Below are 25,633 nucleotides of genomic sequence, written 5' to 3'. Positions count from 1 at the left end.
CTTGCATAAAAAAAAAGCTCCCTATCAAGGGTGCCTTTTGAGGCACTCTCTATAGTGCCCCAACCAGCTATGAATAAAGGCTTATTCAACACTGCATTCTTTCTGTATCTGGCATTCTAATCAGGCCTCTTTCTAAACTTTTCATCAAGAATGCATTTATGGAACAGCATTGCACTCACTGGGTTCTCAGTTCTGAAGAAAATGTATTACAAGCCGAGGCAGTGCTTCTCATTTTGAAAGTGTGGGAAGTAGGAGCATATTGAAGAATGCTCACAAAGTAAATCATTGTTGTGACCAAAATTTGACGTTCTATTTATGCAACGTTCATTTCAGGCGTACTATCGCATTCATTGCTTCGCCCTTGCGACGAGACTGTGACTATTTTTGCATTCGTGTAGCCGCTGCTCGGTGCGCGGCTGCACGTTGCTCTTGCTGTTGAACTCTTTCCAGCGGCTCCCACTTCCTCGTGTTGTCCGTCAGCACACCGCATGCTATCACAATGCGATGCTTTCAAGTCGATGAGCAGCACTGCATTTTTTTTTGCCTTTCTGCCGCCACAACAAGATATAACCAACTAGTATGAATAAGTAAATGGATACGTACGAACTCAATAACAAAGCATATGTATGACACAAGCAAACATGCACACACACACAGGCCGACAGAGAAAAACCCCTCGCAACTTCACGAGTCTGTCGGTACCCTCAAAACGAGTGCTTCGGGAACCGGTGCATCTGTCTCCACGTGCTGCCTCAGCGGCGCGTCTACGCAAGCTGCCGGTTGCTATGACAATGGTGAAGCTTTTACAAGAAAAAAAAAAAAAGGAGCACACAGGATGGCCACAGATGCGTTCTTTCAGAAACTTGCATGGGTATGTGTTCCTGCACTTATTGTTTTGAGGAGCATGCAGATATTTTTTCTTGCTAATGAAGCAACAACGAGCCAGTGAAAGTTCATAGCCTCGTTCCCATGCTTGTTCCTTATGACGACAAGGCCAGATTCCGTAAGGCTGCCTTAAAACCGAGTAAGGCAAGTTCCTGAAAGGTACTGCGACCTTTTCTTATCCTTGCACTTTTCCTTTCCTTATGAAAGGGCACCTTATAGCGTTAAGTTAAGGTTGGTTTGTGAATATGGGCCTAAGGATTAATGTAAAGCAGATCACTTATGAAAAGTCATGTGTAAGAACCCAGAATTAAAACAGATATGAACAGACTAAGTGCTTACCTCAAAGCATAGCTTTCCACAAAGGAAGGCATCACCTTGGAAGAGGGCAACAGGAAACTGAAAATGGATCAGTGTACAACTTAAACCAGAGAATGGCTGCTGTGCAGTGCAATGTTTAGAGACTGCCAAAGAGGCATTATAATTAGAGCTGTGCGAATAGCAAAATTTTGGGTGCGAAGCGAATTCGAATAATAAAGATTGAGTGCGAATCGAATCGAATAATTTTCGAATACTTCTCAAACATTTTTCGAATAATTCGAAGTGAAATTACAGAAAAAGTTGCAGAGAATCCCTAAGTATGTTCTCGTGAGATAGCAACATGAAAGTGTTTCTTTTCGCTAGGTTGATAAAGCGCTGGTGGGGTCATATTTCATAATTTTCTTTCTTATCAAGAATGAGGCAATGTAGAGGCCGAATTGTATTTATGTACATGATTTGGTGCAACCAAAGTGTTGCCGACAACACTTTACACGTGATAGGCAGAGATGCCATTTCCTCAGCCTCTCCTCCTCTTTCAAGTTCTGTGGAAGCCCAACTGATGTGGCGGACATGGGTGTGCTCCCTTCAAGTCCGGAGTTCCAAATCTGCCTCGTAGATGTCGATATATAAGAACATCTGAAATTTTGGATGCTAAAAAGCTTCGGCGTCCAATTTTTCAGACTTCCTGCCCAAATTTCAGGTTCAAAACAGCATTAATTGAGCCCCCAACTCTGCCACATCTTTCATCTTCATATTGCAACCAGCATTTTCTTGAGTAAATACATTTGCGACCGTAGCGGAGCTTGAAAGGCAGCTTTGCCGCAATACGGGGGCGTGATAAGGTGAAGCATATTGAAAATCGAGGGACCACTTCCAAACGGACGTTGACGGTCTCTTGGCCAAGTTCGACCGTAACGGAGCTTGAAAGGCAGTTTTGCTGCAATACGGAGGTGTGAGGAGGTGAAGCATATTGAAGATCTAGGAACCACTTCTAAACGGACGTTGACTGTCTCTTGGCTAAGTTCGACCGTAAGGGAGCTTGAAAGGCAGCTTTGCCGCAATACGAGATTGTCATGAGGTGAAGCATACTAAAAATCTGAAGGGGTCTTTTTCAACTGGACGTTGACTGCATTTGTCTTTGGGAAGTTCGAATAGTTCGAATAGTAAAATTCCAGTGCGAATCGAATCGAATAGGAAACACTATTCGAAAAATATTCGAAATTTCGAATATTCGCACACCCCTAATTATAATCCACTGCTTTTGGTTCTTGCAAAAAATTGGTACATCATCTGCCAGAGAGAGGTGAACAAGTTATATAATTCACATAAAAAATATTGGGTATGTCACAAAATATTGCATATCTATTCCCTGTAAAGTACCACAGATGCAAACCTTTGTCACCAATTAAAGTGATTTGTTTCTGCGACCAGTGGCCATGGTGGCGGCTTGCGCCCGCGACCAAGATATAGCAAGTGGCATGCTTGAAGCAGCAACATGTACAGCAGGGGCGTAGCTAGAAATTTTTTTCGGGGGGGGTTCAACCATACTTTATGTATGTTCGTGCGTGTGTTTGTATGTGTGCGTGTATATATACGCAAGGAAAACTGAAAAATTTCGGGGGGGGGGGGTTTGAACCCCCCCAACCCCCCCCATTGGCTACGCCCCTGATGTACAGATCATAGGTAATTATATGTAAAGGTATGTCTCTAAACTGTAGCATGCGAAGTAGTGATTATTCCGTGTAATAGGGTGGTAGGTAGATTAGAATCAACTGCACTGTGAAGGCACAGGGTAAGACTTTTAGCAATCAAAGCATATCTCACATTTGGCTCCGAAACATAAGTGGCACTAAACTAGCAGAAGTCCCACAACAAAATCTGTTGAAGTTATTAGGGGTGTGCGAATGGTGAAATTTTATCTCGAATCGAATTTGAATCGAATAGTGCCAAACAGTGGCCAAAAATATTGAATATCAAATCGAATATCGAATAGTATATTTACATGAAATGTGTAACGCCAGTTACGACAAGACAAAGGAAAAAATCAGAGATGCTACGGCGTGCTGACAGCTTCATCAAGCACTTGTTCGGGAGTGGCTTTTGTTTCAGCTTTTATGGGCGTGCAAGCATGTTGATAAAAGAGCCGCCATTCTAGTCAGCAGCGCCACTCCTAACCTCCTAACCTCCTAACAGAGGGAGGTACGGTAGCTAGTTTTCTTTCCCTATGCTCGCGCAATATGGCTCATCTGACAACGGTAATGTTCTGCTTCATCACCATGCGTGCTCCGGGCCCAAAAGTCTTCGGGCGCCCGTTCACTGCGCACCAGAATGATGGGAGTTTCTGAACTAGTGGTGCAGTGTGACAGTGGCAACTGCCCAGCGTGAACAAATTTTTACATGCAAAGCCAATCACCGAGGGTTTCACAGGCCAAAGTCAGGTCGTTTCACGGCGCATGCGGCATATGCGACTGAGCTGTACAAGAAGTCTGTGCCTTCGTTTCGGAAGCGATGTTGTGAAGGACTTGACAGTTTTCTCATGTGTTTTTTTACGTGCGGAAATGACATAATCTCCTTTAAGATCAACAAGCGCTCGCTTTTGAACCAGGATGTCGGTGAAAGTTTAACAAACGGCGACATTAGCGTTAGTTTTAGCCACCCCACCCTAACCAAATTGCACCATTGTCCTTTGTCGCGTTTTAGATATTCGTCCTGTCAAATTATTCGAAACTTCGTATACTAGCTATACGAAAGTCGAATCGAATTATTCGATTAGGAACTATTCTATTCAAATTCGAAACTCGTATATTCACACACCCCTAGAAGTTATATCTTTTTTTTTTTCTCCATCTATCACAAAAGAATAACGTAATACTCGCAAAAGAAAAACATGAGGAGACAAAGACAAACAGGCTGAGAGAGGGAACCTTGTTGATGAAGGCTCGCAGTGCTGCAAAAAGGTGTCGCAGCAAGTTCTCAGACTGGCCCACTTCGAGGAACGAGAGGTAGATGTCGAAGAGGCGCCGCATCGTTGGGTTGTCCCCGTCGTTGAACAGCAGCGAGTCCTTGAAGCGCCCGCAGTACAGTCCCAGGACATCCAGGGTGATGAGGCCAACCTCGGTGGCCATGTTGGCCTCCAGCAGCGCCCGGTAGAAGCTGTCCCCGTCGACCTCACCGCCGTTCTCTGTTGGCACGGTGTGGAATAGGAACAGTGAGTGGTATAAACTAACAAGGAAGAAACTACATTTCTCATGAATATGAGCAGTGCGAGTAAGCCTTTGGAGCAGTGGTTGTGGGTGCTCTCATCAGCTTACAACATTCCTGTACACGTGCGTCGATAAAATAGGCCCAAAAACTAGGTAGTCGAGAGACTGCATACGAGGCAGCCAAAAACTGTGACACTGAAAAAACGCTAACACAAAGCATGGCCGCTGCCTAGCTGATGCTGCACATCAGTGACATCCTGGCCATCAATGGGAGAGGGCTGCTTCTATCTAAGCACTTAAGATAGGTGGATGCTGATGGTCTATTCCATCTTTGTTTTATTGCAACTAAACATTTCTGAAAGATCTTTTATATAAACTATCTAAACATTAACGTGTCTCACACAAGTTGAAAGCTACTAAAACTGGCCATCTTTCAGCGGTAGCCTCAAAGAGCGTATCGTAACAGAACTGATCCTACTGCATTTTTTTTTCAACTGTTACCCCTGTGCATCTCGGTACAGTCGGAATTTAAAAAAAAACATAAAAAGAGAGAGGCTGGCTTACCCATGGCTGCGTTCTCGCTGTAGGTGCTGTTGCATCGTTGGGTGAACGTGGGTGGGGCTGTCCTAGCAGGCAAGGTCATGGCCTTGGCCTGTGCACTTGAGGCCTGCTGATTCCTGTGTTTTTTTTTTTGGTTTTGAATATGAAACCAACAACGACATAGTCAGTCAGCACACTCACCTTGGAGCACACAACAGCACTTTGCAGCAGAACTTCATGCTTTCGCCGTCAAGTTAATGGCAGCACATTCTCATCTGAATGTTTCACCTCAACATGTTATAGTTTAGGTACTACTACTTTACCATGTAAAGCTGAGCTCTTATGAAATCAGGAAATGGTATGCATCAATTGACCCACACCTCTATCTTCTACCGCAAATCTTGACATATACCAGACTACTAAATTGTCTAATGTGGGCTTAGAACACTTACTTAAAAAATAAAAGCTAACCCCTTTACATAACAGGGAGCAGGAAAGAAAAGAAACAAAGGAGGAGGAGTCAAATATGCCCGAATAACGATGACAAACTCTTCAAAACTTGAAGTAACAGACCCGTCTCATACAAATATATGTCACTATATACAGGTTATTTTTTTAGAACAGATTTTTAAATAAAATGCTATGTCAGCTGGGCAGGCACCTAGTCCTCTTCACAGACTCACTCTATGCCAAGCTGCAAATACTTTACTTGTCTTAAAGTTCCCTTGAAAAGGTTAATTAAGAGAAACATTTTTTATTGCCAACTTCAGGGAAGTTGCTTACATGATAAAGGCTTAGGACATCCCAATTTATTAATATCCATCACATTTTTTTAGATATCCAGGGAACAGAATACTAAGTGTGTTTATACATTTTATTTTTGCCTCATGGCATGTCAGTGGTTCGACGACATGGTTTTTATGCACACTGATTTGCTGCCGCATTGCGTCGGTTTCGTAGTAGAAACACGTGACGTGTGCTTTGATGCACACAAGCGCTGCTTCGTGCAAGCTGGGGGCTACATGAGCATTTAGGCTTGGCCTTGTGACCAATATATCGAAGGTCATTGCTCAACATGATCAACATGTAACGTCTTTTTAGTTTTCAAGAAATAAAACGATCTTTTGTACATCCGATGCTTTGCTCGTGTGAAGCCACATTCTGCGGCACGTGGTGCCTAAATCAGTAGCCACACAGTCTGCACTTTACAACGTGGAGAAATGTGGGGGGCAAAAAAGAATGCTCGTATACCTTATGTATACTGTTACAAGTTCCTGATAATGAGTGATGGCCTTCTAGATTAAAGATAACATGCCAATGCTGCAGAGGTGACATTCGGTAAGGCAGACCCACGAGCACGTTGTCTTTGCCCCTCACCCCCTTCTATTTTGTAAGTTAATATTATGCACATCAGTAGAAAGAGGGCAGGGACCCTCTAGAAAAGCCGATGGGGTTCCTCAAGACCCAAAAGCTCTAGAATCTCTGCTCTAATCTTCCTCATTTCGGTGGCACTTACAAATAGAGGCAAAAAAATCATGTCGCTGAACTACCAGCTTTGATGTTTCATGCATAACAAAGTGGAACACATTTTTTTTTAGACCTTACCGAAGTGTAATAACATCAAAGAAATGACAAAGATCTGTACACTTACCGCCCTTTGAGGATGTGCTTCTTGCCCATGTATCTAAACTGATGCAAACAGAGCCTGTGAGAGGAAAAAAAATAAAGTAGATTAAAAAGCTTGCAAGATAATGTTTCTACACATAACTATTTTCCAGCAAAGCACAGCCACTGTATTTATGCATCTGAGATAAACATTAGAAAAGAAGAATAAAAGGAAAAGACAATGATAATGACAAACTTGATGAACTTACTCCAGTAAGTGAAAGAAATCAAGTAAATCACAGTCTCTGCATTGCTGCCACCAGCCAATCAGTAGGTCTGCAACAAAACGGTTTTCATTAGTATCTTAAACACTAGCAACTGCTGTAGCTTTATAACAACAAATAAGTGTGTACTAGTTCTGACGAAATGCCATAGCTTATGACTTGACATGTTTGTCCTATGCAATGTTTACATAAGAATGAAACAATTAAAGAAAAGTAAATCTACAAATATGAAATGTGAGGTCATGTTGCACAGGTGTACGCAAACAGGAGCATTTGAGAATGAACTTAATACAAATAGTGTAGACTGAAAATGGAGTCACATGAATTCAATATCACGAATAAATGGAATGAAATCAAATAATGAATATGTTTTTAATACTTAGGAAATAATACCCAGCCCTCTCATTAACAATTTCCATGCCCTAGTATTCATAACAATGCAATGGTTCTGTCATTATACACAGCACATTATGAATCATGCTTTATAAAAAGCACCAATGTAGTATTGCAAACAACAGAGCAGATTGTTTGGAAATGCTGGGCTCTTAAGAGCATATGTGGCCATGCATTATCAAGTAACGCTTACAAAAGCAACATTGTGGGTGAATGTGCATGTACACCTTTGCAAGCAAACCAGACATGCACGTCATTTGAGCAATGGCAGAGTAAAAAAAAAGAAAAGCCTTCTTTGTCTGGCTTGAAAGAGTATGCTCTTATTCTATAATATATGGCAAAATGAAAGACATTACAGTTTTATTTAATGAGTACAAAGAATGCCAATTGTCAAATTATGTGTCTAAGCTACATTTTATACTTTTTTCTATGTATTCATGGAAACCATGGTCCAAGTACTAAGCCATAGTATGGTTTAGTACAACGTGAGTGGTACAACATGTCATAAAGGGGAAAAAAGAAGGGGACAAGCAATGAGTTGAGGAGTGCAGTTAACCTGACAAAGTGGCTATGTGACCACTATAACTGTCAGACTGTATGGCAACTTGTGACAACTGCATTTTAACCATTAGTACTTTTTAAATTGTGCACATATTAATGAGATTCTACTATGACAACTATTATGACAATTTCTAAAATGGCAATAGAAAGCAAATGTATGTCCCTCTAACAAGCAAGATTAAATTCTCTTCGTAAGTTTGGAAACAACAATTAGGGATGGAATACCGATTCAAAATCCCATTTTGCCAATGCCACCTCCTATGCCGAATTCCTACATAGTATGCTGCTGAATTTTACGAGCTTTCATTTAATTTGTTACCACATACATCCCTTAACCACTCAATTCTCAAACTTTCAGGTTTTAAGGTCTTCCATTGAATGTCTTTCCACTTCCTGTCCTTGCCTATTCATCTAATTTTCGTATTCCATAAAGTCAAAGCTCTCTCAAAGTGAACACAAACTCACTACAGTAGTGAAATATATTCACAGTGAGTGACCCCAATACTTGCAGAAAACCTTGCAAAACTTTCTCTGGCATGTATCTACAGCAAAGGTTCATCGCAGAAGTGTTCTTTCTCGGTATATAAGCAACTGTGCAAGTATTGCAACCCAACCAAAAGCACATTTACAAACCTTCGTTCAGTTGCTTGATGAGGTAGAGAAAACAGACCAAGAGGTCCTTGATCTCGGAGGGCTCGAACTTGTCGTACCTAACAATGCCTGTGGGGCTTGCAAATGGCAAAGACTGCGACCTGACAAAACGAAAAGAAAGATCTAGGTGGCATTTTCTGTTGCACTTGTATCGAGATAGGCATAAGGTACTGAAATTAAAGGTGCTTGGTGAAGCACCAGTAGGCAATCACCCATAAGGCTGCTGGATCACTAGTTTGCTTTCTACAGAATCTACCTACAATGAACACACTTTGCATTTCTAACATAACATGAATCGAAGAAAGCACCATGAGAACACAGCAGATAGCACACACATACCTACTATGATGGGATGTGAATGTACTTCAGTATGGTTGCTTACAACAAACTTGATACCTTCACCTGAATGTGAAGTGGCGTTAGAAATCTATTTGTGCAATCAGAATTTCAGCTTAACCAAAGTTTCACAATTCATGGGAATATAAATGAATGACCTCAAACTGTGCAGCTGCTCGGGGTATTCACACTAACAAAATTATTCTCGAGGAGAAACTACTGAACTATTTTTAAATAGCAGTAATGCCTAGAACAACAAAAATTAAGTGGAATGTCAATGAATTGAAATAGTTCAAGATATGAGCAGCATTTGTGGCAGTGGATGCGGTGTCTATGTGACCCAAAACCCTCAAGAAGAAACAAAGGCAAGACAGCGTTTCCTTTTGTGAGTGTCGCGTCCGAGTTGGGTCCAAAAGGGTTTTCTGGCTTCACACAAAACTTTTTGGTCGACGCGATAAATAATAATATGCATTATTAATTTATCATACTAGTAATAGCTGCTAGCAATTAGGCTTCACTTATCTTTACAGCTTTACGTGTTTAAATCAGACACCAAACTGGTCACCACAAAACAAGGCTTAAAATGCACTCACAAAAAAGAAGCTACTTTTACACGGCACTCGCAGCATACATTACGGAGCCCATGTAACAGTGCAATGACCCAGCTCACCTAGCATGACCTTTGCTCACAAGGCTCCCATCTCGTGTGAAACATTGCGCAGACCCAACGTCTCCGTTACGGACAGGTGCGTCAATTTCCTTGGCGGACGAACTTGACGGTGTGGAGGACTCACTTTCCAGTGACGTGCAGGAGCCGTTGGTGGCAAACGTGACCCCCATGTGTGGAAGTGGGGCTGCAATGAAGCAATACAAATGTCGAGAAGAAGTTGGAAAAACTTCCTGGCGTTTCATTGGGTACAGAAACAGCTACCTGGCGTTTCATTGGATAGATGCGCTTGAGCTGAAAATCACAACTGAAACATGGACCAAAGCTTATGTCGTCCCTCCCTGCTACTGTACCCTTGTTTTGCTTTGCAATAAGCTTTCATTGGACAGCAAATTAAACAAACTCCAATGTGACAAGGCTTGGCAGCCTTCAATGCTTCATTAATGCTAGCGTACTATTGAAGTGGGCAGGAATGATAAAAACAGGGAAACAACATTTCTGATTTACTGCTCTGCCGTCCTCAAAGCCATTTGGCAGTTCACAAGTAAGTCGCCCATTTGTTTGAGAGGCACAATGCTCAGTGATTATTGGGAGTTAAGCATTCCTGATTTATGTGCCAGTTCTTCAGGCGTTTTGCCCTCTTTACTCTATTAAGAAATTTCCAGTTAACATTTCCCCGTCTGCAGCTAAAGCAGCACATTTACGATATTTCTCCAGCGATTCAGCCATCTGTAACAGCTGGTCATCAGTTAAACCACAAGTGAGTCACAGCCACAGTGGAATGCAACAATCTTTTTTTTTTTGTTAAATCCTCACGCAAGATAAGAAACATAGGAGCCCATGCCTAATGAAAGATGTATTTAACAGCACTTAGCTTATTGCCACATAGCAAACAATCATTAGTGTTGTACACCTAACAGCAATATCGTAATAGAGTTAGTGTTGTGATGTACAAATCACAGATTATTTGATGAGGGCAAACTCAAAGGCATTCTGCAAGACGATTTAAAGTTTTCACTTTTCATGCTACGCTGTTACATGTGCTGCTAAACATTTATCCCCTAAACACTGTGTTGGTATGCCCATAACAATTCCACGCATTTTCAGCTAAATGATGACAATTCACGCTAACAGTGCAAGGTGACTATAACATGAATACGTTAGAAACGCACATTCATTTCACGCACCAGAACTCAAACACACAATGCTGGAATGAGCCTAAAATGATGGACTGATGTGCAGACATGCTGATAAGCATGGCCACCACAATGATCCACACAGCATTGTGACACGTGGTATATGAAAAGTTATGTGTGTGTTCTGCACAGAAGTGATACAATGGCTATGAGAGAAAGCTTTTTCTTGCAAGAATTTTTCACTAATGTGAATAAATGACAGTTGGCACATCCTCGAACAAAATTTGAGCATCTACATGAGATGAGAACATGCAGTTTGACCAAAAGGTGCATCGCTCTAAATTGTCCTGTGCTACTGAGATGGCAGTCTAAAAGTACACCAACACAGCTAATTGCTTATTTTGCATGAAATATGCATAAGTGAAGCTGAAGCTCAGGTTGTTTGCAGTGAGAAAGCTTGGTCGACATAGTTGTTCTTTTTACATTTGGAGAGTTACAATGTCAATGACGTTCCAGCGCAAAGGCATTCATAAGCTCTCGCATATAGCAGAATAGTAAAAAAATTAAATGATTATATAGGTTTTTTTCTTTTTCCAGGAATATCGGAGATAAAATTTCACCGAATTTTATTCAAGGACAATTAAATGTGAGATGTCACTGTCAAGATAGAAAAGACAAATAGCATAATAAAACTTTAGCCGAATCGGCCTTCTCTATAACAATGAGAAACATAATATACAGCAGTGAAAAGATTAGAACACACATGCATTTGCTGTAAGTTTCTAGTAAGTTATAGCATACTACAAAAGTACTCATAAGTAACACTGACTAATCAAAAGTATCCCTGAAATTTAGATTACTGAATGAAGAATGCCTGACTTTAAAATGAAGGTCTCCAATCAATGCTGCTGTACCCTGCATTAATGAGACCTAACAGACAATAACGCCAAGGAAAGTATAGGGGAGTGTTACCTGTAGTATTTAGAATATAAATGTGAAGAAAGTAAAGTGGACGAAAAGATAACCTGCCGCCGGCAGGGACCGAACCTGCGACCTTCGAATAACGCGTCCGATGCTCTACCACTGAGCTACGGCGGTGGTCATCCTCCCGTCCACTTTATGGGGTATATATGTGCATTTAAACCTTGGAGTGTTAGTCAGCGCCAATCGCAGCCATGGCGGCGAGTGTGGAACACTCTTTTTCTGCCTTTCTGGCGTCACGTAGCACGTGATCTTTTTACGAGCTGGCAGCTGACCAATAATCCCTCGCATACTACCTAAAGGCATCAAGTCTGCCAGAACGAGACCCTTGTTATGAATGAAGGAAAGAAGATGACTCTTAAGGGCTCGTTTTTCTTTGTTAGACACAGTATTAATGAGACCTAACAGACAATAACGCCAAGGAAAGTATAGGGGAGTGTTACCTGTAGTATTTAGAATATAAATGTGAAGAAAGTAAAGTGGACGAAAAGATAACCTGCCGCCGGCAGGGACCGAACCTGCGACCTTCGAATAACGCGTCCGATGCTCTACCACTGAGCTACGGCGGCAGTCATCCTCCCGTCCACTTTATGGGGTATATATGTGCATTTAAACCTTGGAGTGTTAGTCAGCGCCAATCGCAGCCATGGCGGCGAGTGTGGAACACTCTTTTTCTGCCTTTCTGGCGTCACGTAGCACGTGATCTTTTTACGAGCTGGCAGCTGACCAATAATCCCTCGCATACTACCTAAAGGCATCAAGTCTGCCAGAACGAGACCCTTCTTATGAATGAAGGAAAGAAGATGACTCTTAAGGGCTCGTTTTTCTTTGTTAGACACAGTATTAATGAGACCTAACAGACAATAACGCCAAGGAAAGTATAGGGGAGTGTTACCTGTAGTATTTAGAATATAAATGTGAAGAAAGTAAAGTGGACGAAAAGATAACCTGCCGCCGGCAGGGACCGAACCTGCGACCTTCAAATAACGCGTCCGATGCTCTACCACTGAGCTACGGCGGCGGTCATCCTCCCGTCCACTTTATGGGTATGTATGTAGGTAGTATGCGAGGGATTATTGGTCAGCTGCCAGCTCGTAAAAAGATCACGTGCTACGTGACGCCAGAAAGGCAGAAAAAGAGTGTTCCACACTCGCCGCCATGGCTGCGATTGGCGCTGACTAACACTCCAAGGTTTAAATGCACATATATACCCCATAAAGTGGACGGGAGGATGACCGCCGCCGTAGCTCAGTGGTAGAGCATCGGACGCGTTATTCGAAGGTCGCAGGTTCGGTCCCTGCCGGCGGCAGGTTACCTTTTCGTCCACTTTACTTTCTTCACATTTATATTCTAAATACTACAGGTAACACTCCCCTATACTTTCCTTGGCGTTATTGTCTGTTAGGTCTCATTAATACTGTGTCTAACAAAGAAAAACGAGCCCTTAAGAGTCATCTTCTTTCCTTCATTCATAACAAGGGTCTCGTTCTGGCAGACTTGATGCCTTTAGGTAGTATGCGAGGGATTATTGGTCAGCTGCCAGCTCGTAAAAAGATCACGTGCTACGTGACGCCAGAAAGGCAGAAAAAGAGTGTTCCACACTCGCCGCCATGGCTGCGATTGGCGCTGACTAACACTCCAAGGTTTAAATGCACATATATACCCCATAAAGTGGACGGGAGGATGACCGCCGCCGTAGCTCAGTGGTAGAGCATCGGACGCGTTATTCGAAGGTCGCAGGTTCGGTCCCTGCCGGCGGCAGGTTATCTTTTCGTCCACTTTACTTTCTTCACATTTATATTCTAAATACTACAGGTAACACTCCCCTATACTTTCCTTGGCGTTATTGTCTGTTAGGTCTCATTAATACTGTGTCTAACAAAGAAAAACGAGCCCTTAAGAGTCATCTTCTTTCCTTCATTCATAACAAGGGTCTCGTTCTGGCAGACTTGATGCCTTTAGGTAGTATGCGAGGGATTATTGGTCAGCTGCCAGCTCGTAAAAAGATCACGTGCTACGTGACGCCAGAAAGGCAGAAAAAGAGTGTTCCACACTCGCCGCCATGGCTGCGATTGGCGCTGACTAACACTCCAAGGTTTAAATGCACATATATACCCCATAAAGTGGACGGGAGGATGACCGCCGCCGTAGCTCAGTGGTAGAGCATCGGACGCATTATTCGAAGGTCGCAGGTTCGGTCCCTGCCGGCGGCAGGTTATCTTTTCGTCCACTTTACTTTCTTCACATTTATATTTTAAATACTACAGGTAACACTCCCCTATACTTTCCTTGGCGTTATTGTCTGTTAGGTCTCATTAATACTGTGTCTAACAAAGAAAAACGAGCCCTTAAGAGTCATCTTCTTTCCTTCATTCATAACAAGGGTCTCGTTCTGGCAGACTTGATGCCTTTAGGTAGTATGCGAGGGATTATTGGTCAGCCGCCAGCTCGTAAAAAGATCACGTGCTACGTGACGCCAGAAAGGCAGAAAAAGAGTGTTCCACACTCGCCGCCATGGCTGCGATTGGCGCTGACTAACACTCCAAGGTTTAAATGCACATATATACCCCATAAAGTGGACGGGAGGATGACCGCCGCCGTAGCTCAGTGGTAGAGCATCGGACGCGTTATTCGAAGGTCGCAGGTTCGGTCCCTGCCGGCGGCAGGTTATCTTTTCGTCCACTTTACTTTCTTCACATTTATATTCTAAATACTACAGGTAACACTCCCCTATACTTTCCTTGGCGTTATTGTCTGTTAGGTCTCATTAATACTGTGTCTAACAAAGAAAAACGAGCCCTTAAGAGTCATCTTCGTACCCTGCATAGTGATCTGTACAATTAAAACATCTTCCACGACAAACATCTGAGAATTCACATAAATAGCCTAAAATTCTAGCATCACAATTTATCTGCGCATGAATATATACTGACATTCCCAACGATTGAGGGTCTACTTGCTGCCTCCAAAACTCTCAAACATACAGCTTAGCACACAGTACATACATGAAAACCACAAACAATCGCACAAGAGCAAGACTATCAGCTACTCTACCTACATAGAGCATCAGCATGCAACATACCATTGCATCGACTAATCCAGATTTCCAAATTCAAGTTGATTATTATTGCGAGAAGTAAACCCACAAGAAATCTGACATTTGCCTATGAATAAACAAATATAGCTGGTCAGCGATAATGCCCCTAATATAAGACATACAGTGGAGCATAATTTCACGTACAATTGTGAAACACTACGGTGGCTTTTTTAAGAAACGCCAATTGTGTTGCTACATTATGGAGACATGCAAAGAACTGAAGCCAAGAATTAAAACTTGAAAGATAAAGCCCTTGTCGAATTCAATGGATGGAAATCTGGAGTTTTGCAAAGAATGAATAATACATGCAATTTTAGTATCAATCGATGCACTACAACCATGCACTATTTAGTCTTTCTTTACAAATAATCTGAACGCAATACGAGTTGTATATGAGAGCACACTAAAAGCGTTGCATAAAGATTCGCGAAGGCATATTGTCACGGGTACTTCCATACCAGTGACAACACAATGTAGACATGTTATTTTTGATGTGTTCCCTTCAGCATGTGTTCCAGTCACCTGACAATGTATATTGGACCTTTCATTGGTGTACTGCCCTAACATTTACCTAAAAGCTGCTCTGTATTGAAAGGACAGACGTATTGAACATGAGGCAATATCTGCAATAATTTGCGCCTTCAATATATTGTGTACAATCAACTTTGTACCTAATTACTGCATGTCTGCTTAGCAGCATGTTTGTGTGAACGAAAAGAAGATTTGTGCTTGTAGATGCCTTCACTCGTATAATGTACCTGATGTCTAAAGGCAGCACGCAGTACAGAAGCTGAACTCCAGAGGATGTGTCATAATGTGTCATAATCTACAGACATCCCTCTAAACGGGGCCCCATGAATGTGACAGATTAGATTCATTTTAGGACAACAAATGAGACATTATTTTGCTAAACAAACAAACATAAAAAGCCGAGCCAACAGAGGCAGGCCCAGAGGCAGCAATGTGTCAACTACAAAGGCGCACGAACAGAAGAAAACGAAGAAGCCGCTACATAAACACAAAAGCCCAAAGTGCACGCTACGGAGAAAGCCGAACGTCTACAGCTGCTGCTGCTGGCCTTGGCAATGACACCGATCGCTACTTACTACTTGAGGAATGCGACAGGCGCCATTTTAGCCAAGCTGTCCTCTTCATTAGAGGAAGCGGTGGGGAGGCTAAAAGGCGCGGCGCAAGTCAGAAAGAAAGAGAAGACGAATATGGACTCGCTGCGTGTTCCTTGAGAATCGGCAAATGTACCAAAACAACAGTAATAAAATTCACATCTACGTACACAACAGTGATGCAAAACTATCCATAGATTGACTATCAATGGCACCAATATATTTTTTGAAATGACAATTATGTCAAAAGGTATACTTAACAGACTTGCTATTCATGGCGCCACTGAGGGTATTACAGTACCTCAGTCTGAAACTATCAAGAGTGTAACACAAGATGTCAACAGTACTACAACAGCTCGGAAATTACACAGCTATTCATATTTTTACATTTCTTCGGTAATGATATTAGTACCAGGAATACTGAGATAGCTGACTGCCAGTTTATGCAGCTGGGAACATGGAAACATAACCAAGATTATGTTATGCTTACACGCAGTGCACCTTGTGATTTTACATAATTTTTAAATATTCTTCATTCTTTCGATAGTGAACTCTATAGCACTCTCAACATCAGCAGTACATCGTTAATAATACGGTTGATAGTTAAATAATGACTCGACTGGTGAGGGCATCAAAAGTACTATAAATAGTTTTGCATCAATAGTACACGGACACATGACATACGTATAGACACCCATATACACACAAGCACACACATACTGACAAAGACCACAATGTAAACATGACAGATGTACAGGCAACACCAATGTTTAGAAATATGAGAAAGTGTGCAAAAATTGATAGATAAAGAGCTGTTGGAGGACGCTTTGTGCAAAAGAGAAGTACTCATCTTAGAAGGCCATCTGTGATAAAATAAACTGTGTGAAAAGGAGTACAGTTCCAAATAGTATAAAGTGAGTGGCCTCCTCAAGATCCTAAATGTGAAGAAATAATTACGCCATTACAATTGGGGAAGTAGGGACGTGTGTTATTATGCCTAATCTATGGTGTGTCTAACACTAACGAATACATGTTTAAAACTTGCACGAGAAAAATTTTCTCATAATGAAAGCCCTAGTCTTGGATTTTTTACAGAAGGTAGAAATGTTAACTGCACCAGTGGGAGGCCACTAAAGCAGGCAATGCTGGTAATATTCTTACAAAATAATTGAAGTACATGTGACTAATGGTTCTGGACTCGTAAAACTGCTGCAGAAAAAGAAATGTGGGCAGATAACCGAGGAGAGTGGATTGTTCGATCAAGTAAATCAATGTCAAAATTCAATGACCTAAATTGTGATCTTTCAACGCTGTTATGAAATCAAATAAAAGTCACCCAAAATTTCATGCAACATAAATACTATGCTTGCAATGTGTCTTTACGCAAGACAAGACTTCAGAGACACACAATGACAATTGCAGCGGACATGCCTGCATTCGCACAAATATGTTGTCTTAGTAGTCGAAGTTCCCCAACCAGAACCACAACCGTGACTACGAAGCAAAAATAAGCATTCGTAAAACAAAATGATTTCAGATTGTCCAACGGAATGCTTATGTAAGATGGGATACGTAAGCGAGGGTCAAATGACCAGAACTGCATGCCACACGAAACCGAAAAAAAGCGAAGTAATTTCTACCCGCCAATGCTAGGGGTACTACTACAAAATAAGGAATGCTTGTGCATGTGTGTAGTATGTCCAAGTAAAGAGAAAAAAGAAAGGGAATAAAAAATTCTCTTTCAGATCCAGAAATTAAAACTGCCTGAATAAATAGGCAGTTTTAATGCACTGACACAGACATACATCTATAACTTACAAGTGGCACACTGCAGTCCCACATTAATCTTTTTTAGGCACAGAGCCAGACAAAATAAAACTATATTCATTAAACACATTTCTTCATCAGAATTAAAAAGTTCAGTAATACATATACAGGGTGTCCCAAATATAACGCAGCATGAGTTAAAAAAATAGGAACGTTGTCACGCAAAGCCCACCTAGTGCATATTGTTTCCGGTATACTGTAGTAGTCACTGCTAATTTTTTCGTCAATGAGGTTTAGTTAATTAGACCTAATTATGTTTTTAACTCTACAAATACTCACCTGTTCATTAAAATGTCAACGAGGCATATGTAGGCATGTTCAAATGACGTCTAACTGCGCTATTTTCAACAACATACCAATTGTGTGCTTGCTTTTTTTGGCTAATAAAGAAAGTCTGCGAAATTTGAAAAATGACACGTGACTATACTGCAGTGTGCATCAGGAAGCACCGCGCTCAAACAGGATCACTATGAGGTAGCAAGTCAAGACTACGCTCCCGCCTTTTGCGGGTGGGAGCGTAGTCGCATGTTATTTTTCATATTTCGCGTGCTTTCTTTATCAGCCGGAAAAAATGAGCATGTAATTAATACGTTGCTGAAAATAGCACAATCAGATGTCATTTGAGCATGCATATGCTCATTTGAGCACACATATGCCTCATTGACATTTTAATGATTAGGTGAGTAAAAACATAATTAGGACTAATTAACTAACCCTCATGAATGAAAAAATTAGTAGTCGCTACAACAGTATACTGGGAACAATATGCACTATACTCCGTTTCATACATCAGGTGCAACGCTGTGGAAGCTATGCAAGAAGTTCGGCCAGCAAAACGTGTAAATCCGCGTGTCTTTTGCTCTGCTTCCGCGATTAGTTCCTGCTGCGCGCTGCCAGTGCTAATCACGGAGGCCACGATACGAAAAAGAAAAGAGACGCTAAGCGGTCCAGAACAAACTATCGACAGCACTGTAAATAACGGAGTATGTTTATTTCTTAGGCACAAATCACCTTCTTTTATTGTACAGACTAAGGAGGAAAAAAAAAAAACACAATACGGGTGGTAAATTAATTGAACTGTTTCTTCGCGTGAACGCATCTACTGCAAGAAGTCTCGCTAGCTTCCATGGCGTTGCACCTGATGTATGAAACGAAGTATAGGGAACCAGCGCTGGAGTTTCCGCAGGGTGGACAGTGCCGCCCTGGTGGTCAAAGCGCGCATACTCCAGCCGCTCCCGCGGTCGAGAGTGGCGACCGGTTGAGGCGATGCGGGCGCGTATCGCCGAAACAAAACAAAAGGATGCTGGCGGTACTGTTGCGCATTCAAGTGCCGCAATGCGTAGAAATGAGGGAGGGCTTTTCCTACTAAAACATATGAATAGGAACGGATGCGCCGTTGCATCCAGGCAGTCAGGCGAGCACAGTATGTTCTGCTCTTGCTCTCCTGTCTAGTGGCGTTGGGCTGGTTTCTAAACCGAACTGCGCGTGTCTGCTAGATTTATTCGATAGTGAGGGCCACCAGTGGGAACCGGGGCCAACGAGCAGAAATTAATCGGTGTTTTGTCGTAAATAAACATACATATTATGCAGCATGCGGCATATGTAACAATCTTTTCATCTGACCACTACCAAGCTCCTTCTGATGCCACCGCGTGCAGTGAATATATACGATATGCAGGTAGTCTACATTATTTGCAAACAGTTAAGCAGCAGGAAAGCTGTCTGTCTACGAGATGCGTATGGGGGCACGTTCGCCGAAGCCGCTGAACTGTTTTCGAGAAATACGCACGCGATGGATGCCTCCGTTGAACTTCACTTGTGCTACAGACAGATTCGTTGTCGCGAACAAAGCAGCGGACTACTCGAAACTTAGCTTTCTGGAGTCAGCCGATGGCAAAGCTTCTTTGTGCATTGGCTGCCGCGGCAAAGTGACATCGCAATTTATGCCTCGCTAGAAAAGGGTCAAATGTCTTGGATTTTTACTCGTCGTTTAATTCGCTTAATGTACTGTGTTAGTTTTTTCGCTTGCCGGTGTATGCTCAGGATGAAGGTGTTTGATCAATATCGACAATTGCTGGCGTTTTACGTGCCAAACAAGGTATGATTATGAGGCACGCTGTAATGTGGGAATCAGGATTAATTTTGACCACTTGGGGTTCTTTAATGTGCACATAAACCTCAGTACGCTGGTGTTCTTTGTATTTCAACCCCATCGAAATGCGGCCACCGTGGCCGTGAATATATCCCGCGCCCTCGAGCATAACAGCGCGACACCGTACATGCTATGCTAGCACGGTGGTTTGCTTGATCAACGTCCGCAACTGCAGGCTGGGCATCATACCATGGCAGAAAAAACATTGATACAGCTACCCCTTGCCTCTTGCTTCTTTTTACTACAGTAGTGGGCAGCTTGTATCGACGCAGCACGTACTTATCAACGGAGACTTGTGAGCCTGCACTAGCTTGACGCAAATCCCAGGACGCAACCAGAAAATGGCGACGACGGAGCCGCCACCACGGCACACCACGGTCTCTTCGACGCCGTATGCACAGACGTAGTCTGCTTTGCAGGGCTTTTCTCCGTTTTCCAGTGCTTTCCTGAGAAAGTAGCCTTCAGACAAAGTTATTTTTTTCTAACCCATAGAGCAGTATTACTGGCGCAATGGCTGCTCGAGCTGTTCGCGCCGAAATGAAGCACGGGAACGGCGCACGCGCGTGCGCTCACTGCGGTACAGTGCGGCCAGTCGTCTGAGCGCGAGCGGCATGGGCTCCGAGATTAGCCGGCGGAGCGGAGGAAATGCGAGCGGCTGAGTTATGTCGCGACTCCCCACCAGGCGCCCCTTTTCGGCGCGCCACCTATCCAGCGCTGGCCTCCCATAGGTGTGCTTCGCGTAACGACGTTTCTCTTTTTTTAAATCGTGCTGCGTGATATTTGGAACACCCCGTATAATCCTGCATGGCTTTGCAATTTACTGAATTACCTGGTTAAGATTTCATTTCTACAAGCATTCTAGGTTTGTCCAATGATTATCTTGATGTTTATTGTTGTACTGTTTGCAGTACAGTACATGTATTTGTACTGTACTGCAAACTTCAAAGCAACACATCCACCTTGGAAAAATACGCTGCTAGAAGCATGCAAATTGTCAAATTTTAACTTAAATCAAACATTTTTTAATAGTGCCATCAAACAGCGATATAAAAATGTATGTTGAACCAAAGCCTAATTATGAATTTTTTATAGCCTGCAAGGCCATGTTCATTCGTTTTCAAGCAGGCTGGATTATAATGTGTACAGTCAAGAAAATCATTATAGGAACCATATCAAATATTGCAAATTTATGATGCAGAGACAGTACCAGATAATAAAAGCTTTCTTTTTATGTATATGGCGTAAATTACAGTTAGTCAGAAGGCACACACCAAGGAAAGAAACTTTACAGTCGTGGTCAACATTAGTTTGAATACCGCTCGCATTGTCACAGTGGCCCCAGGCCTGGACGGTGATACCAGCACATATTAAATTGGTTTACAAATTACCAGTTATTAAAACAGTGTTTAGCTCCCCAATTTTTCTTCTGTGAGTGTTGCAGCGTAGTGTTGGCACCGCTGTGACCATGGGCACTGTGATGCAACTCATGCTGTGCATGAGTATGCATGACATTTTCACTTCTAATTTTGTTTTTTAATCAGTAGCAAGCTGCAAGCCACAGGAAGCTCCATTAGTCAAGTGAACACAAGCTCCTATATGACATATAACTCGTTCAAGATGGCACACGCAAGTGTTACTGCATAAGTGTTGTGGAGCAAAAGAAGTAAAATAATAAATAAAATGGAGAAAAATATGACGCAAGGTGTGAGAGACAACTCAGCGGAATGTTTACTCTGATTGCCTCACTTGTGTCAAGTCACTGTTGGCCTAGGAATGAAAAGGGTACATCATAGTTGTGCATTTAAAGAGCTGAGATTGATGTTCCAATGAAGGTCATAGGCCGCAATTGTGAGCACATGCAAGGTGCTTGGTGACACTGAGTGAGGCTGCCTGTACAAAAATAAGGCTTTGTTGGAACACTACTTTTACTTTCAGACCAAAATTAGTTAGTTGTGATGTTTTCTGAAATTCTTCGGTTTGGCGTTTTTGTTAAGGCATTTATTTGCTTTTTGGTGGCTAGGATCGTGTGATATTTCGGGCAACTGACACCACACACTGAAGTGTGTTGTTCCCCAAGAAATTTCATGACAAAGAACATCCTGAACATTTTAGTCAAGAGATCTGAAGTTTGCTTCAGCTACATTTGCAATGACTGGTTTTATTATTTTTTTTCTCAGACACTGCACCTTCTTAACTTTTCTTTTTAGGGATTCAGGGTGGGAGGAAGACTCTCATTCAATGCAATTGATGTAGAAGCAGACATTCACCCACCTTGGCCAGCAATGATGGACAAGTAGTTAGAATCTCGGTTGTGGCGTCCAGAGCCCGGCAAAGAAGCCGGCCCGTCAACGGCCACGCTATTGCGGTACGAAACCACACTCTGCGGAGTTCCCGGATCTTCGGCAAGTGAAGCTGCATGGTTCAGACTGTCAGCCTTGCTCATCTTGCGTGATGGAGAGGTGCCCGACACCCCTGTGTTAGTCGCACCAGCGGCAGCGGAAGGTGTCTGCTGCTGCTGTTGCTGCTGTTCCGTGCTGCTGCTGAAACGGTTGATGTTGGCCAGAAGCACGGAAATGAGGGGCAGGTAGAGTGACGCGAGCCGAGCCTGCTGGGCCTGCGCAGTGAGCAAGGAGGAGGAAGATTGACTTTGAAGTCTTGCACAGTGAACACCGCGACACTTGAACATCTGCTTTTTATTGACTGTTTTTGAACACACTTCGCAGGTGGTCAAAACAGTCAAATCATGAAGTAAACAATGTTCTTTCAAGTTGCCTATTTTTATACGAAACCCCTACTTTCACAGGCTACTTGGCTTTTAAACAGTATACCACTTGTACTCCTTTTGAGTAATTTAAATGAGAAGCCCTTAGCCTAAAAATGCATGCACGAGTCACTCAAAGCCTGCGTGGAAACCCCAACCCACAAAAACACACACACCTTTCCCTGGTAACGGTCATCGAAGGCATGCTTGGCAAGCAGGTTGCAGACTACACTGATGGCTCTCTGCCGAACTTTCTGAACCTCGCTGAGTGCTGCCCGCAGCTCCAGCAGAAGAGCGCCCACCAGAAAGTGGCTACGACAGAACTCTTCCGACAGCCGATACTCCATCTCGTAGTCTGGCGAGTTGACGTAAGGAGAAAGCACAGGATGACAGAGAATACAATGAGAACACAACTTATCATGATACCGCAAGATACACATGGAATGTGTTATCTTTTTTCCATTAAAAAAACATCTATAATTGCTATACTGTAATTTCAATACAAGATGTCATAAGCCTGCAGTTCCAGCACCATTCCAACATATATTTGCTTGTTTCCTCTGTACTCCCTTTAGCTAAGCAGTGCAACAATCCACTGCTAATAGCTATCACAAGACAAAGCTTAGTTGATGGAGTGCAATCTACAGTGGGCAAATTTTTGTACCTCACACGAAAAACTATGAGTAGGCCCCTGGATATGTGCCTGCTTTGCTCAACAAGGCTGTCAAATTTATTACGATTGCATGACAAGCTCAATTACAATCCCGGCCCTTTTAAGCTATACATTTTTAGGAGTAGCTAAACCGCACACAGGGATGTAAGATGGATTTGAAAATAGAATGATCAACACGGCCCTGTACTTGCATGTTGAAGGGGACATTGAAGAAAAAGAAATATCATTTGAGCAGTGTTATTTTAGATTACCCTTCTAAATCACTAAGAAGACCACACTCAGGTGTGATAATAATATTAATAATTGTTGGGGTTTAACGTCCCAAAACAACAAATGATTATGAGTGATGCCATAGTGGAGGGCTCCAAAAATTTTGACCACCTGGGGTTTTTTAACATGCACCTAAATAAAAGTACACGGAGCTCAGGCATTTTCGGCTCCATCGAAAATGCGGCCGCCACGGGTGGGATTCAATCCTGTGAACTTCGAGTCAGCAGTCGAGCACCATAACCACTAGACCAACTCAGCTGTGATAAGAGGCTCAGCAGGCCGGACAGAAAGCAAGAATGAAAGACAAGAGAAGATGCCTCCGAGAGGTTACTTCCACAGATTTTGATGGAATTTGTTTTTGCCTATAGCTCACTAATTATCAGTAAAGATGGACAACACTGCACTCTGAAAGAGCCAAACGGGAAACTTGACAAGATTCAAGAACTTTATTGGGCCAAAACTGCCCAAATAAAGAAAGCAACACTGAATCTACGACACCACTGAATTAAAGAAAGAGAACATTGAAGTTCACTTTATTTTCTAGTATTCATACTGTTGCCATGAAACTTGACACAACTGCATTTACGAAAGTGCACCTAATCAGTTTAAACAAATTTAGTGCTTCTCTTAATGTCCCCTTAAACACACAAATACAATTGACACAGTGCTTCTGTGTCTATTTACCCCTTATCACAGTTGTAAGCTTGGATAGTGCATAACTGGTCTATACACAATGGTAACTGCTTTTATAATCAGTTTATTTTCTCACACACAAAATATTCTGCAAATTTTGCATACAAACTGTCTTTTAGGCTGATATATGCCAAATGTTTTATGCAAAGAATTAAATTTAATGCATTTCCCATCTCAGATGGCAAGCAACATAAGTTACATTTGACTCTTCTAATAAAAGGAGTGTGTGGGTTGACACATATTGCTTGAAAAATCGAATAACCGAGTGAAGAACATGAACAAGACTGAGACACACGAAGCAATGTCTCTGCCTGTTTGTCCTGTCCTTTGCACTGCTGTTCGTATTTTCAAACATGTACCAATCAGCTCAAGCTAGCACATCGGTGCATACCGCATTTCAAAATAATTTTTGCAGGCAAATACTCTAGACTGTAAAATGTTTCAAAGGAGTAGACACATCAAAACAGTCACCATGTTTGCTTTCTCTTCATGCAATTATCAATGGCCGATTTCCCTGCTAAGTCTGTAGACGTGCACTCACTCGCTTAATAAAACCAGCTTTTTCTGCAATGCAGCTCTGCAGCCTAGCTGTTTGCGAGATGTTTGAAGCTAGTTTAAATCAAACAAACGGTATAACTTCTGTTGCCTGAGTGCTATATATCTTCATTCACACTCAACCAACAAAGGTGTTTTTTTTCTGTTCAACTATTTAAATGCGGCATCATGAAGACAAGTTTTAATTCCAATGAATGAACATTGACTTGCAGTCACTTGCGCTCAGGTAGCCTTCACACACAGTGCTGGTTAGGCTTTGTTAATAGAAAGAGCTGGCAAACTCATGTAAGACATTCACCATAGTCTAAAATTTCCAGCCCAGAACAGACCTGCGATTAATGTGCCAAATGAAGATAGTGCAAGGTTAACAGGCCTGAGGAAAGAAGCAAGGTCATAACAAACGAGCCACACTCAATCAAAAGTTGTGATATGTTAAAACCATTAAAGTGAGCTGCACTAGTCCAAATCAACAAATAATCAGTTAGGGAAGTGATATCTATAAAAACTGAAACCATTACTGATGTAGCTTCCTAATGATAGAAAAATCTGAACAGCGTTTACAAAGTGTACACTGTCGCGCACACACTATGAGAAGTTTCGTCGATCAAACTCGGCAAAAACAAAACCCAACCTGCAGTTTTGATGTGTCTACTTCATTATAGCCCATTCTATAACAAAAACGTAAGACACAATTGCGTGACAAGATGATAATGAGTCATGATGGCCAGTACATGATAGCAGATGCCAGCAGCCAGTAAGGAGCAAAAAATAAAAACGCCCTTGTCAAGGACAAATGTGCAAACCCCTCCTCTATTGCCAAAGTTAAAAACAGAGAGCCTTCCATCACCAGGAAGTGTTCACTTGCAAGTATAAAACCAACACCAGGAAGACCGAAACTGTGAGGCATAAGCAGTTACTTATGAC

At 42.3% G+C, this 25,633-nt stretch overlaps 1 protein-coding gene and 1 non-coding gene across 3 annotated transcripts in view; one reads left to right on the top strand and one right to left on the bottom strand.

The window, feature by feature from the left end:
- LOC119386909 (dedicator of cytokinesis protein 9) overlaps window positions 1-25,633 on the bottom strand; it is a 198,035-nt gene that overhangs the window by 25,782 nt on the left and 146,620 nt on the right. For both annotated transcript variants that reach the window (XM_037654186.2, XM_037654190.2), the window contains 9 exons: window positions 22,695-22,873; window positions 22,029-22,371; window positions 9,447-9,630; window positions 8,423-8,541; window positions 6,821-6,887; window positions 6,598-6,651; window positions 4,971-5,083; window positions 4,128-4,384; window positions 1,225-1,281 (listed from right to left, as the gene is read on the bottom strand). In XM_037654186.2, the coding sequence (XP_037510114.1) occupies window positions 1,225-1,281; window positions 4,128-4,384; window positions 4,971-5,083; window positions 6,598-6,651; window positions 6,821-6,887; window positions 8,423-8,541; window positions 9,447-9,630; window positions 22,029-22,371; window positions 22,695-22,873 (1,373 nt within the window). The remainder of the gene's footprint in view (window positions 1-1,224; window positions 1,282-4,127; window positions 4,385-4,970; window positions 5,084-6,597; window positions 6,652-6,820; window positions 6,888-8,422; window positions 8,542-9,446; window positions 9,631-22,028; window positions 22,372-22,694; window positions 22,874-25,633) is intronic.
- Window positions 13,702-13,773, top strand: Trnam-cau (transfer RNA methionine (anticodon CAU)). Its single transcript has one exon. It is a non-coding gene; the product is annotated as a tRNA-Met (tRNA).

Source organism: Rhipicephalus sanguineus, chromosome 3 (genome assembly GCF_013339695.2).
Source record: "Rhipicephalus sanguineus isolate Rsan-2018 chromosome 3, BIME_Rsan_1.4, whole genome shotgun sequence".
NCBI lineage: Eukaryota > Metazoa > Arthropoda > Arachnida > Ixodida > Ixodidae > Rhipicephalus > Rhipicephalus sanguineus.
This window is presented reverse-complemented; position numbering and strand designations above follow the sequence as displayed.